Source organism: Hemiscyllium ocellatum, chromosome 4, assembly GCF_020745735.1.
Source record: "Hemiscyllium ocellatum isolate sHemOce1 chromosome 4, sHemOce1.pat.X.cur, whole genome shotgun sequence".
Taxonomy (NCBI): domain Eukaryota; kingdom Metazoa; phylum Chordata; class Chondrichthyes; order Orectolobiformes; family Hemiscylliidae; genus Hemiscyllium; species Hemiscyllium ocellatum.
This window is the reverse complement of record NC_083404.1, coordinates 7,341,864-7,356,928: the sequence shown is the minus strand read 5'-3', so window position 1 is coordinate 7,356,928 and position 15,065 is coordinate 7,341,864. Positions and strand designations below refer to the sequence as shown.

The 15,065-nt window shown below is 42.7% G+C and overlaps 1 protein-coding gene across 4 annotated transcripts in view; it reads right to left on the bottom strand.

Annotated features, from left to right (window-relative positions):
• LOC132815281 (centrosome and spindle pole-associated protein 1) overlaps positions 1-15,065 on the bottom strand; it is a 181,433-nt gene that overhangs the window by 18,850 nt on the left and 147,518 nt on the right. For all 4 annotated transcript variants that reach the window (XM_060824110.1, XM_060824109.1, XM_060824112.1 and 1 more), the window contains 3 exons: positions 6,763-6,886; positions 4,275-4,414; positions 997-1,131 (listed from right to left, as the gene is read on the bottom strand). In XM_060824110.1, the coding sequence (XP_060680093.1) occupies positions 997-1,131; positions 4,275-4,414; positions 6,763-6,886 (399 nt within the window). The remainder of the gene's footprint in view (positions 1-996; positions 1,132-4,274; positions 4,415-6,762; positions 6,887-15,065) is intronic.

Sequence of the window (15,065 nt, the reverse complement as noted above, 5' to 3'; positions counted from 1 at the left end):
AATAGCGGAGGATGGTTTCGACCCATCGACCTCTGGGTTATGGACCCAGCACGCTTCTGCTGCACCACTCTGCTCTGATTAAGATGCCTGATGAAGGGCTTTTGACCAAAACGTGGATTTTACTGCTCCTCGGATGCTGCATGAACTGCTGTACTCTTCTAGCATTACTAATCCAGATTCATGGTAAACGGTAGGGTCTTAAAGACCCTATTCTTTGGAACAGAGGGAACTTGGATTTCAGCTGCATAGTTCTCTGAAAGTGGAGTCAAAGGTAGCGAAGAGGCCTTTTGGCACACTGGACTCTTCAGTCAAGGCAGTATTGAAGTTGGGAAGTTATGCCACAGTTGTACAGGACATTGGTGAGACTGCACTTGAAGTATTGTGTTCAGTTTTGGTCACCTTGCTATAAGAAGAATGTTACTAGAGTGCAGAAGAAATTTACAAGGAGGTTGCCAGGACTCAACAGTCTGTGTTATAGAAAGAGATTGGACAAGCCAAGACTTTATTTCTTTGGAGCATAGGAAACTGAAGCGGAAACTTGTAGAAGTAAATAAGATCATGAGAGACATGAATGCATTCAGTCTTTTTCCCAGGGCTAGGGAATCGAGGACGAGGGCACATCAGTTTAAGGTTAGAGGGGAAAGAATGAAAGTGAACCAGAGGGGCTACTTCTTTTACACAGAAGGTGGTACGCATATGGAATGAGCGGCCAGCAGAAGTTGTTGAAGCAGGTACATTAACAACATTTAAAAAGACAAAGGCAAGGACAAGTACATAGATAGGAAAGGTTAAGAAGGATATGGGCTAAGTACAGGGAAATAGGGTTAGCATAGATGGACATTTTGGCCAGCATGTATCAGTTTGGGCCAAGGGCTGTCTCTGTGCTGTAGAACTCTATGAATCTTTGACTAAGCAATTTTAAATTTCATAAATATTAAGCACAGCCCATTGCAAAGAACATGTTACCATTACTGGTTAATATTGTATCACACTGACCTGTTTCTTTCCTCTTCATTGTGTCTAGTTTTTTTTTCTGTTCTCTTAATAATGCCTCCTGTTGAATCTCCAATGTATTACTATCGTTTGGAGGATCTGGGTATACTTGTCTTATTTCAGCACGTGTTGCTGAATCTGTTTATAATAGAAAAAATGTTATAAAATTAATATCTTAGTTACAAATTATACAGTAAGCAGATTTAAAAACGCATCCCCCACTTAAAAACAAATCTTTCTGACATTAAAGGCTCTTTGTTGCAAAGTCAATAAATAGATTGGAATTTTGCCCAATATAAAACATTACAGCGCAGTACAGGCCCTTCGATGTTGTGCTGACATTCTTTTAAACTTCTAAATTAAAGAAATACTTACCACCCAAACTCCCCCATCAGATTTTAAATGTAACTAAAAATGTGTATTAATGCAATAAAAGCAATCAACATGGACTAAAACAATTCTACTTTAGGAAGAGAAAATCAAACAGGTTACATAGGCGAATCTGAATTACCAGGGCAAGTAGTATACAAGCCACTAATTTTGGTGTACACTACATTCTCCACTGAATCGGCACTATGTCTGCTGAGAGAAAAAAAAACAGCATCTTGCTACCCTGCATCAAGCAGCCAGTATTCAGACTTCAGGTCCCAACAACATCTACGTTGTCCACTCCTAACAAAGAAGAATGAAGCAACAAGATGGGTTCTATTATTTTAAGTATTGTGTGTCCTGAATTCAGAAAAGCAGATAAAATTGGTTAAAGAAATAGGTATACATATGAGCAGGAATGATATGGTAGAATAATGATCAAATAAGACCATATGAGTTGAAGTGAAGAACTGAAAATGTATAATAACACTACTGAATGTGTATTATAAAGGCAGTCCATGAATTGTAAATGAATTCCATTCCAGATTCTGTTCACAAGTCACCATGGCAGGAAAATACTAAGTAGCTATTAGTAAGTACCAGAAATATCCATATATTTAGAATAACACATGTATTGTTCATTGAAATTTTTTTAATAATCGGACTTGTGTAAAATTTGGGATGTCCTGTACACCCTCAGTCAGAGGAGATGAAGACCAAATCTCAGGGATATAAAAGCAATAACAAAGTACTAAGTACAATGGTTATTTCACTACCTTCATACCAACTGTTATAAAATTAGTACGAAAAATACAGAATGAACAGAATTCCTAAAACAAATTTAGGTACACTTTTTTTTAAGCCTATACAAAGCAAATCCGAAGAGGAGAGCATGGCATTGAATTTAGTAATAGAGAATGAACCTGGGCAGGAAGAAATAACATCAGTTGGGAGCATTTTTGTGAAATTGAAAATAATTCACTTAAGTGGAGCACCATAGTCACAGAATAGAACAAATCCTACATGACCAGCTGCCCTATCAATCTACAATCAATCATCAAAGCTATGGAAGATGTCATCAACAGTGCAATCATACACCAATTGCTGAACAAGTGAGTTATAGCTCACTGATGCTTAAGTTGGGTTCCAACAGGACCACTTGTCTGCTGACCTCACGGCCTTGCTCCAAATGTGGACAAAAGAAACTAAATACAGAGGGCAGATGGAAGTGACCATCTAACATCAAGTAGTCCTTTACCACGAGTGGAAAGAAGGAACCCTAGCAGAAGTGAAGTCAATGGAGATAACAGGGGAAACTTTCTGCTGATTGGAAACATATCTAGCACAAAAGAAGACAGTTGTGGTTGTTAGAAGGTCATTATCTCAGTCCCAGGATATTACTCAGGGTGGTGTCCTACATCCAAAAACAAAGTTTCATCAATGATCTTCCTTTCAATTACAAAGTGAGAAGCGGCAATAATGTACAAATTTTAGCATCATTTGTAACTCCTCAGATACTGAAGCTATTATAACCAATGTGGAGCAAAACCCAAAGGCATTCAGCACAGATCAATAACTTTAAAGTAACATTGTACGAGACAATGACCATCTTCAAATAGACAGAACTTAACTATTACCTCTGGCCTAGTCCCTCACTATCAACATCCTGGGAGACTGACCAGAAGCTGAACTGGACCAATCATACAAACATTGGGAACAGATCAGAAACCAAGAATTCTGCAGCAAGTAACTCAACTCCTTACTCCCCAACGTTTGCCCACAAAACACAAAATACAACTCAAGAGTGTGTCAGCTTTCTTTCACACCTGTCTGGATGACTGCTGCATAAACAACACTAAAGAAGCTCAACATCATCTGACACTCATCCATAACCGATATGCAGGTGGTCATGCCTGTTACATGGAGAGCTCATTTCCTGGTTTGAGAAGAGCAGACTAATTCCGGTGGTGAAAAGACTTTAATCATTATTATTCAGATGAGATGGGCAGACGAGTTGTTTATATTTTAAACCAACTGAAGGGTTTAAGTTAGTTAAGCAATAAAGCTTTAGCCATATAGTCAATAATAAGCAAAGCATGTGGGAACTACTGATGTATGGAAAAACACAAGCAGATCAACCATGATCTTACTGAATGCTGTAGCAGGCTCAAAAGGTTGAATGGTCTATCTCCTCTACCACTTTGTATGCTCATATGGGTATCAGGTGATTGAATAGGAGCTATCTGCTGTTTTCATTTTCCTTTTGTCTGCATCTGCTTCTCTTAATTCTCATCTGAAGTCTATAGTAAAATTGCATAAACTGTTGTGATGCTGCCTTGAAGCCATACAGGTATAAAGTACAAATCAAAGGAAAGAAAACTTGATGTAAAAGAAATGACTTTCAAAGCAGTGAAAGCACGCCCTCAGAATAAGTCCTGGGAGGAAAAACTATTCACTTGGCCAAAGAACAGACATGCTGGTTTAGTTTTAAAGGTTCAACCCGACAAGTTCGTAGTACCAACAAAACTGGTGAAACCCATGCAGATGCAGTGCAAGCTAAATACTAAATTAAATCCTCAAATAACATTTTATATATTTACACTGCCTACTGGCCTGCCCCATGAAAGCTATCCCATGAAATTTGTAGTGTATGACAGTTTAAAGCAAACATAAGCAGGTTAGCAAAATATCCGGAATGCAACCAAATCTGTCCCACTCATTACAAATTCACATTCCTCTTTTTATGTCCGACTGGTATATTATTACACAGATAGATGTTTATTTCCTCAATGTCAGTAAATCAGCATGAATAGTGGACCAAAACCCTGAAGTCAAATAAGATATTCAGAATCAGTACTGAAAATGTTACTTAGCAAGATATTTAGTTCATCAACTGTTATATCTGGGCCTACCTCTGTATTTCAGGTCATTGAAATCTCTGACATTTTGTAAATTAACAAAATCTCTTTCTTTTGATGAAGGTCGGTGTACCAAGGCTTGAATACGTTGCCTAGCCAAATCAAAGACATCAACATGATTCCTCTCCCGCTTCCTTTTGAGAAACATTTGAAAATAAAGAATATTAGCACAAACTTACTTAGAATTCACTTCATACTTCACCCCAATTAAAAATTTATGCAGAAAATTACTGATTCTGGAATGCAGAACTAATTGAACACCTCAACAAAAGAATTGGGAATATAATGCACACCCATTCACTCTATGTTAGGCCAGCCAGGTGAAAACGAGTACTGCAGATGCTGGAGATCAGAGTCAAGATTAGAGTGGAGCCAGAAAAGCACAGAAGGTCAGGCAGCATCAGAGGAGTAGGAAAATCGGCGTTTCGGGCAAAAGCCCTTCATCAGGAATGCCAGCCAGTCAATCATCTATCCATGCTAATATATTATGCCCTATAACATTAGCTGTTATTTTCCACAACAACATGTGGCATGTTATCAACTGCCATCTGAAAATCTAATTACAATACAATTATAGGATTCCCTTTATCCACAACGCTCATAACTCCTTCAAAGTAAATTGAAGGAATTTCAAGTAAGTTGAAAGTAATCGGTAAATTATTTAACATGACTTTCCTTGTGGGGCTGATACTCCCCATTAACCATAAGCTTCCTTATGTGTGCAGCTCTTTAATGATCAATTCTATCACCCTCTCTTGCCAGACATCAAGTACAGTCTCCTGTTTGTTGCCTCTCTTCTTTTTTTGATTACATAATTACATTTGCTACTTTGCAATCCAATGGAACCTTGCTCAAGTCTAGGGAATTTTTGAAAATTAACATCAATGTAACTAATATTTCATTAGCAACCTCTTCTAACACCCCGACATGAAGTTTATCTGGAACATGCAGCCTGTAAAGACTTAAAGAGGAACTGGGGATACATTTTTCACACAAAGGGTGGTGAATGCATGGAACATGCTGCCAGGGGAAATGGTAGAGGTAGGTACATTAAAACATTTACAGGGCATCTGAATCAGTAAATGAATAGGGAGTGTTTACAGGGATGTGGGTCAAATGCTGGCAAATGGGACTGGGTCAGATTGGGATGTCTGGTTAGCGCAGATGAATTGGACTGAAGGGTCTGTTTCCAAATGGTATGACTCTGATTCTAAAACTCCATCAGTTTGCCTAATACCATTTTATTCATGATTGTAATTTTGCTAAGCTCTTCGCTTGATTCTACCTCCTGTTTTATAAGTATTACTAGAATATTTTGTATCTTCAATAGTGACAACAGAAATAAGATATTTGTTCATTACATTCACCATTTCCTTTTAATGTACTATTAACTCCCCATTCTCAGTCTCTAGAGGGCCACATTTGACCTATTCTTTTCCTTTCTATATACCTGTAGAAACTCTTGCTAGTTGTTTTTAGATTTGCAGGGAGGTAAGGAAGTGAAAAAGTATAGATGGATTCCTTGGCCTGAAGGCCTTAATTGCTAACAGTGTAGTCATCAATGGTGAAGCACTGAAAATCATAATTCTTAAACTACCAGGAGCACAGATAACCTAAATAGTTGCAGGGCTGAAGGATATTACAGTGATGGACAGCAGTAAGGCAATGGAGAGATCTGAAAACAAGAATGAGAACCCAGCAGCCATTTTGACAGGATACTACATTAGAGGTCTGTCCATAGAATAGCAATTATATTGAGAACTATCAGGAAATCAAAAGGTAAAAAATTAGTAGATAAATTTGGGTCTGAATGGAAAGTAGTCACCTGGCCTGCAGGAATTGGTGTAGGACCACTACTCTCCAATATTCTCATGAATGATCTGGATGGCAAAGTAGAGAAGATAAATCTTCAAGCTTTAAGATGTTGAGAAAACGCATGAGTGCCAAAATATGGATGATGCTCAATTACAACAGGCAGATGTGCTTGCAGTTGGGGACTGGGTGCATGACTGCCAAATCGTACAGAAAATTGCAGCACTATGTATTTGAGCAGTTAAAGTTACGAGCTGTCCTTCTTCCATATCCTTTAAACATAATTCTTTATTTTACAGCACAGATACTAAGGTTATCTGCCATGCTGGTGAATCTTAGAACATGGGGAAACAGTCTCTGGATATTGGATTATTTAGGGTCTATTTAGAACTGAAGAGGGAGCAAGTTTCTTCATTCAAAGGATTGTGGTTCTTTGGAGTTCTCTAACCGACAGTGTTGAGGATGCCCCATCTGCAAGCATAATCAAGGATGGAGCAGATCTTAGTATTTCTGGGAATCAAGAAATACAGGCAGAGGAAGGAAAGTGGATTTGAAGCAGAAGATCAGCCATGATCATACTGAAGGCAGGGCAGGCACAAAGAGTCACATGGTGTGCTCCTATTTCTGATGCTGTGGATCTATTTTACTGAAGTAAGATAGTTTCCATTACTTGGACATATGAAACACTTCATCTTCCTTTTCAGCACTTTGAAATTGCCCTTCCAAGCGCCGTTCTTCACTTCGTAGTTGATTCCTCAATGCCGACAGTTCACTAATTATATCTTTCTTCTCCTCTGTCAAAATATAGGTAGAAAATGTCCAAATTACAAATTAAATAGAAGAACTTGCATTTTTATAGACTGTTACCACAAACTCAGAACTCCCAAAATAATGGGTTATAATAAAGTGCAATAACTGACATACATGCACAGAAAGGTCCAGTAGTCAGCAAGTTAATTAATTGCTGTTTTAGGTGTGTAATTGAAGGAGTGAGGTAGCCAGAACTCAAGGTTTCAATTATGTGCTCCAATTTCATTGTGGAGGTTGAATCTACAACTTCTAAATTAGAGGGAAAAATAATGCCAGAAAGGTTTAAATTTGTCAAAAAATGAAGTTGTATCATACCTGCATTTAGACATGTAGTTAACAACAAGATCAGCAATGATCTCCTATGAAAAGTCTGGATTTCAAAAACATTTCCTCTGAAATCTTATCAAAGGAAAAGGCTTAGAACTTTTAGACATATTTTGGCAATAGTTTTAGTGATACATATAGCAGATACTTGTACGTTACTATTAAAATCACAATCAGAAGATGTTGCATTTGCTTGTAATTTAATAAATTAGAAGAGTTCGTCAAATATTTATTCTAGATTTCTTCTCCTACTCTAAGCACCAATCCCAGGAAACGTTGGTTGCAGATTTCATGCAGCTAGATGCTAAGAAATAATCACATTGACAGGAATACTTAATCCCTTAAATATAGTAAAAGGATTATATACTACTTTAAAATTGGTTTATCTTCCAATACTCTATATGATTTCTCAGGGTAATTCCTCTTTATTTATATATGAGTAACTTTGACAAGTCCTGACAAACCTATCCCAACAGTCACTGTATCAGAGGTCAGACCAGTTTTTCTTTGTGTGAATCTAAAGAAACCAATGGAAGCAGACAGAGTACTAGGCCGTGCACTCAGAGCATGCGCAGATCAATTGGCAGAGGTTTTCTCAGACATCTTCAACCTCTCCCTGAAGCAGGCCACTGTCCCTGCCTGTTTCAAGAGGGTCAACATCATCCCTGTGCCTCAGAAGGCTCATGCAGCATGTCTCAATGACTACTGCCCATTGACCCTAACTTCGGTGGTCATGAAGTGCTTTGAAAGGCTGATCATGGCACTAATCAATTGCAGCCTCCCCACTACTCTTGACCCATTCCAATTTGCCTATCGGAACAACAGAACAATGGCAGTACCATATCACTTGCCCTTCACTCCTCCCTAGAATATCTTGACACCAAGAACAGCTATGTAAGAATCCTACTCATTGACTACAGTTTAGCATTCAACACTATTATCCGCTAGAGATTGATTACAAATTAGTGATCTCAGACTAAGCCCCACTCTCTGCAACTGGATCCTCAGTTTCCTGACACACAGGCCACAATCAGTGAAGACTGGGTACAATATTTCATCCTCCCTAATACTCAACACTGGAGCCCCAGTGTGCGTACTCAGCTCCCTACTGTACTCACTGTATACCCATGACTGCATCACCAAATACCAGACTAATGCCATTTACAAGTTCACTGAAGACACCACCATAGTCGGTCGAATTTTAGATGGTGACAAAACAGACTACAGACAGGTGGTGGAAGATGTGGAAAAATGGTGCACTGAGAACAACCTAGCTCTCAACGCCGGCAAAACCAAAGAGCTCAATATTGACTTTCAGCGGGATGTTATTCATGCCCCCCCCCCTCCCCTTACACATTAATAGCACAGAGGTGGAACGAGTGGACAGTGTCAAGCTCCTGGGAGTAGTCACCCACAACAAGCTTTCTTGGACACTTCATATGGGCGCACTGGTTACAAAGGCCCAATAGAAGCCTGAACACATGTACCAGCCAGTTTTGCAACAGTTTCTACCCTACTGTTGTTAGAATACTGAATGGACTCAAACTTTTAACATTCGCCTGTACCTGTGTTTTTGTTTTTGCCACTGTTTACCTATTATTTACTTATCTATGCTACTTAACTCTGTGATCTGCCTGTATTGCTCACAGGACAAAGCTTTTCACTATACCTTGGTATACCTGACAATAATTCAATTCAACTGCAAATGTGTTGCTGGTCAAAGCACAGCAGGCCAGGCAGCATCTCAGGAATAGAGAATTCGACGTTTCGAGCATAAGCCCTTCATCAGGAATAAGAGAGAGAGAGCCAAGCCGGCTAAGATAAAAGGTAGGGAGGAGGGACTAGGGGGAGGGGCGATGGAGGTGGGATAGGTGGAAGGAGGTCAAGGTGAGGGTGATAGGCCGGAGTGGGGTGGGGGCGGAGAGGTCAGGAAGAGGATTGCAGGTTAGGAGGGCGGTGCTGAGTTGAGGGAACCGACTGAGACAAGGTGGGGGGAGGGGAAATGAGGAAGCTGGAGAAATCTGAATTCATACCTTGTGGTTGGAGGGTTCCCAGGCGGAAGATGAGGCGCTCCTCCTCCAGCCGTCGTGTAGTTGTGTTCTGCCGGTGGAGGAGTCCAAGGACCTGCATGTCCTCGGTGGAGTGGGAGGGGGAGTTAAAGTGTTGAGCCACGGGGTGATTGGGTTGGTTGGTTCGGGCGGCCCAGAGGTGTTCTCTGAAGCGTTCCGCAAGTAAGCGGCCTGTCTCACCAATATAGAGGAGGCCACATCGGGTGCAGCGGATGCAATAGATGATGTGTGTGGAGGTACAGGTGAACTTGTGGCGGATATGGAAGGATCCCTTGGGGCCTTGGAGGGAAGTGAGTGTGGAGGTGTGGGCGCAAGTTTTACATTTCCTGCGGTTGCAGGGGAAGGTGCCGGGGGTGGAGGTTGGGTTGGTGGGGGGTGTGGATCTGACAAGGGAGTCACGAAGGGAGTGGTCCTTGCGGAACGCTGATAGGGGAGGGGAGGGAAATATATCCTTGGTGGTGGGGTCCGTTTGGAGGTGGCGGAAATGGCGGCGGATAATACGTTGTATGCGCAGGTTGGTGGGGTGGTAGGTGAGAACCAGTGGGGTTCTGTCTTGGTGGCGGTTGGAGGAGCGGGGCTCAAGGGCGGAGGAGCGGGAAGTGGAGGAGATGCGGTGGAGGGCATCGTCGATCACGTCTGGGGGGAATCTGCGGTCCTTGAAGAAGGAGGCCATCTGGGTTGTGCGGTGTTGGAATTGGTCCTCCTGGGAGCAGATGCGGCGGAGACGAAGGAATTGGGAATATGGGATGGCGTTTTTACAGGGGGCAGGGTGGGAGGAGGTGTAGTCCAGGTAGCTGTGGGAGTCAGTCGGTTTATAATAGATGTCTGTGTTGAGTCGGTCGCCCGAGATAGAAATGGAAAGGTCTAGGAAGGGGAGGGAGGAGTCTGAGACAGTCCAGGTGAATTTCAGGTCGGGATGGAAGGTGTTAGTAAAGTTGATGAACTGTTCAACCTCCTCGTGGGAGCACGAGGCAGCGCCGATACAGTCATCGATGTAGCGGAGGAAAAGGTGGGGGGTGGTGCCAGTGTAGTTGCGGAAGATGGACTGTTCCACATATCCTACGAAGAGGCAGGCATAGCTGGGGCCCATGCGGGTGCCCATGGCAACTCCTTTAGTTTGGAGGAAGTGGGAGGATTGAAAAGAGAAGTTATTCAGGGTGAGGACCAGTTCAGTCAGTCGAAGGAGGGTGTCAGTGGAAGGGTACTGGTTAGTGCGGCGGGAAAGGAAGAAGCGGAGGGCTTTGAGTCCTTCGTGATGGGGGATGGAGGTGTACAGGGACTGGATGTCCATAGTGAAAATAAGGCGTTGGGGACCGGGGAAGCGAAAATCCTGGAGGAGGTGGAGGGCGTGGGTGGTGTCCCGAACGTAGGTGGGGAGTTCTTGGACTAAAGGGGACAGGACCGTGTCGAGGTATTGGGAGATGAGTTCGGTGGGGCAGGAGCAGGCTGAGACAATGGGTCGGCCGGGGCAGGCAGGTTTGTGGATTTTGGGCAGGAGGTAGAAACGGGCGGTGCGGGGTTGTGGGACTATGAGGTTGGAGGCGGTGGATGGGAGATCCCCTGAGGTGATGAGGTCCTGGATGGTCTGGGAGATGATGGTTTGGTGGTGGGAGGTGGGGTCGTGGTCAAGGGGGCGATAAGAGGAGGCGTCCGCGAGCTGGCGTTTGGCTTCAGCGGTGTACAGGTCAGTGCGCCAAACTACCACCGCGCCTCCCTTGTCTGCGGGTTTGATGGTGAGGTTGGGATTGGAGCGGAGGGAGTGGAGGGCTGCACGTTCTGAGGGTGAGAGGTTGGAGTGGGTGAGAGGGGTGGACAGGTTGAGTCGGTTGATGTCACGGCGGCAGTTGGCTATAAAGAGGTCGAGGGCGGGTAGGAGGCCTGCACGGGGTGTCCAGGTGGATGGGGTGTGTTGGAGGCGGGAGAAGGGGTCGTCAGAGGGTGGGCGGGAGTCTTGGTTGTGAAAGTAGGCACGGAGGCGAAGGCGGCGGAAGAATTGTTCAATATCTCGCCGCGTGTTGAACTCATTAATCCGAGGGCGTAGGGGAACGAAGGTGAGGCCCCTGCTGAGGACTGATCTCTCATCCTCAGAGAGGGGGAGATCTGGAGGGATGGTGAAAATCCGGCAAGGCTGGGAGCTAGGACCTGGTGTGGGACTGGAGCTGGAGCTGGAGCTGGGGGCGGGGTTAGGGGCGGGGACAGAGATCGAAGTAGGGGCGGAGTTAGACGTGGTGACGTTGCTCGACGTGGGGGCGGGGTCATGCGTCGTGACGGAAATAAGCGTGGGGGCGGGGTTACGTGAAGCGACGGGAGATGGCGTGGGGGCGGGGTTATGCGTAGTGACGAAAGACGGCGTGGGGGCGGGGAAACCTGAGGATTTGTGCTCCTGCAGGTTAGTGATGTCAGTGGGGGCGGAAGTGGCTGCGTCGACGGCAACCGGAGGGGCGGAAATGGTTGCGGCGACGGAGGAGTGGTGGTCATTCCCGGTGGCCGCGTGGGTCGCGGGTCCGTCGGCGATTGTGGAAGCGGTTGTGTGTGTGGTGGTCACCGGGGCAGTTGTAGGGGCGGCGATCGCGGGGGCTCCGAGGTCGGTGGGGGCGGAAGTGACGTCACGGTCGGCGGCGGCCTTTGGTGCCGCGGGCGCTGTGGAGGCCACATGTGTAATGGCGTCCGACAGGCCTGTGGAAGATTCTGGAATAGTTGAGGGGCCACGAGTGTGGGGGTAAGTACATGAAAGTTTTTGGTACTTACTGTCTTTAATCTCTGATAGGGCTAGGAAGAACTGTTTGTTGAGTTTGTGGATTCTTCTGTAGATGAAGAACAGCAGGGGTCCTTTGCAGGTCTGTGAGAGTGTTGTCCTGAGCTGGGGTAGGGCTGATTGCAGGGAGTGTAAGTGGCGACGCATGGCTGCAAGGGTGGAGCGGAGGATCCGGAGGGAGGTCTGTTGCTGGAGGCTTCAATTCAATTCAATTCATTATTAAGTCTTATTAGACCTCACATTTACAACAGGATAAAATAGTTGTTGGAACATAGAAACCAGAATAGGTGATTCAACTGAAAACGTTTGCACTACCACTCAGTACGATCATGGCTGATCCAACACTCCAAAGCCTTTGAGCTATCTTGTCCCCATAACCCTAGATTCAGGTAATTATTTATGATAGTCAGAAATCTGTCAATCTCTCAGTTAAACATACTAAAAGACTAAGCTTGCAGAACTCACTATGATAACAAATCCCAATAGTTCACAACCCTGAATAAAAGAATTCTCCTCATCTCAGACCTAAGTGCTACTCCCTTCATTTTTAAATTGTACCTTCTGGTTCTAGAGCCCCAGCCAGAGGAACATTTTAACCTGCATCCATCCCATTTATCCCTTCAAGTAGGTTGTACATTTCAATGAGATCAAATCTCATTCTTTGAAATTCTAGAGAATACAGGCCCACTTTTCACAAACGTTTTTCCACAGGACAGTCCAGTCTTCACAAGAACGTCATTGCACTTCCTCTATAGCACATTCTCTATTTTTCCTGAGATTAGGAGATCTAAAAGGCTAACCGTATTCTAGGTGACTTGCTTTCCTGCAGAATTTAAGCAAGACTTCATTGCTCCCATATGCAAACTCTCATGTATAAAGGCTAACATTCCATTAGCTGTCCCAAGAACTTACTGTAGCAAGTATGTTAGCTTTCAGTGACTTAACAAGGCCACCTAGATCCATTTGTATGTCTATACTTTCCAACCTCTTACCATTTAAGAAATACCATGCACATCTGTTTTTCCTATCTAAGTGGATGACCTCACATTTTTCCCCATTATACTTAGTCTGCCATGTTCTTGCCCATCCATATAGAATGTTCAAATCCTGCAGAATCCCTTTTACATCTTCCTCACAATACATTTGCATGCCTTTTTTTTTAAATCATCCACAAATTTAGAAATATTACATTTGGTCCTCAACTCTAAGTCATTGATACATATAGTCAATAGCTGGGGCCCAAGCACTGATCCTTACAGTGTTCCAATAATCACAGCCATCAACCCGAGAATGACCCTTTTTTTCTTTTCTCCACCTGTTCGCCAATTGTCAATCTGTACCAGTACATTACCTCCTAATCCCATTTGCTTTACTTTTGCTAAGGAGGTGGGCTTTATCAAAGGTGTTCTAAAAATCGAAGTATAATATGTCCAATGACTTTCTTCCTTCAATTTTGTTTGTAACACCTTCAAAAAACTCAGAGTTCATTAATCTCCAATGCTTCTAAATTTTGTATCATCCACAAATGTTGAAACTGCTCCCAGTTCACAAAGAAAAGCAAAGGTCACAATACAATACCCTAAGGACTTCCATTACACATCTTCCTCCAGCCCAAAAAACATTCATATTGAATTAGCTTTATTGTTACACGTACTCAAATGAATACAGTGAAAAGTTTATAAGTCAACACTTACAGCCATTGACCATTATTCTGTTTGCTATTACTCAGTTTATTAAGCTGCAACTTCGCTCGCAAATCTGTTGTGTGATTCTGTACCTAATACATCACCCTTATTAACCCTTACTATTACATTTTCAAAAAAATTCCAAGTTGATTTTGCCTTTAGAAATTCATGCTGGATCTCTCTAATCAATTCATCTTTTTCCATGTGACTACTAATTCTATCCCAAATAATTGTTTCTGGAAGCTTTTCCACCATTAAAGTTGAACTGACTGGACTGTAGCTGGCTTTATTCTTATAAACATTTTGAAAAAGGACATGTTTGCAATGCCCTGAATTTAGGGAAGACTGAAAATTATGAATAGTTCCACTCTCACTCCTTCAATATCTCTTGGTCCAATATTAAATTTATTAAGGAAGGAGCTATGATATTTAGATTGACACAATATATGGAAAAGGCAACTTGTTTCTTTCAACTTACTGTTTTGTTTGTTTAAAAATGCTGTGAATAGCAAGGGAAACAGCTCAATAAATTGTTCACATTAGTAAGCAAACAAGAAAGGTGTCTTTATGAACCACAGGGGTGGTTCTTGTGACCTGAAGGTTTAAGCTCAGAGAAAGAGAGAGACAGTGTCCTTGTAAATGAATTGAAGGGAGAAAGTACATCCAGGAAATTGGGAAATGTACACTATGACAAAGAGAGAATAGAATCAAAGGAGGAAGAATGACTTCAAGCAGCTTTTGGAAAGAAATGGTATTCCACCTAGTTCCACTTAACATTTTAATCTGAAAAAAAATTATGAATTGTGAAGTAACAAAATGGTTAATCACTTTACAAGAAAATAGTCTCTTACAATGAATACCACAGTGATTTGGGGAGAGATTAAACAATGTCACATGCACTCGAATGAGTACAGTGAAAAGTTATGCAACTAAATTATACAATGAGATAAATTTTGGATTATTATTTGGAGATATGGGACAGGAATTCAGAACTTCTCACCAACACCCAAGAAATAAATGAATTAAATATTTTTGAGATCAATCTCCTTTCATAAATGGGATATGGGCCGGGTGCTGGGAGGTGGGACTAGATTGGGTTGGGATATCTGGTCGGCATGGACGGGTTGGACTGAAGGGTCTGTTTCCATGCTGTACATCTCTATAACTGTAGCAGCATGACAAAATCAGTGGCCTTAAATTGGTCCAAAGGTCCTCTTTGTAAAGAGGCATGCAAAGTATTCATTGAGTACCTCAGCCATATTTTCTGTCTCCATGTAAAAATCTCTTATTTGGTCCCCAATTGACCCTCCTTCTCCTTTTATGGTCTTTT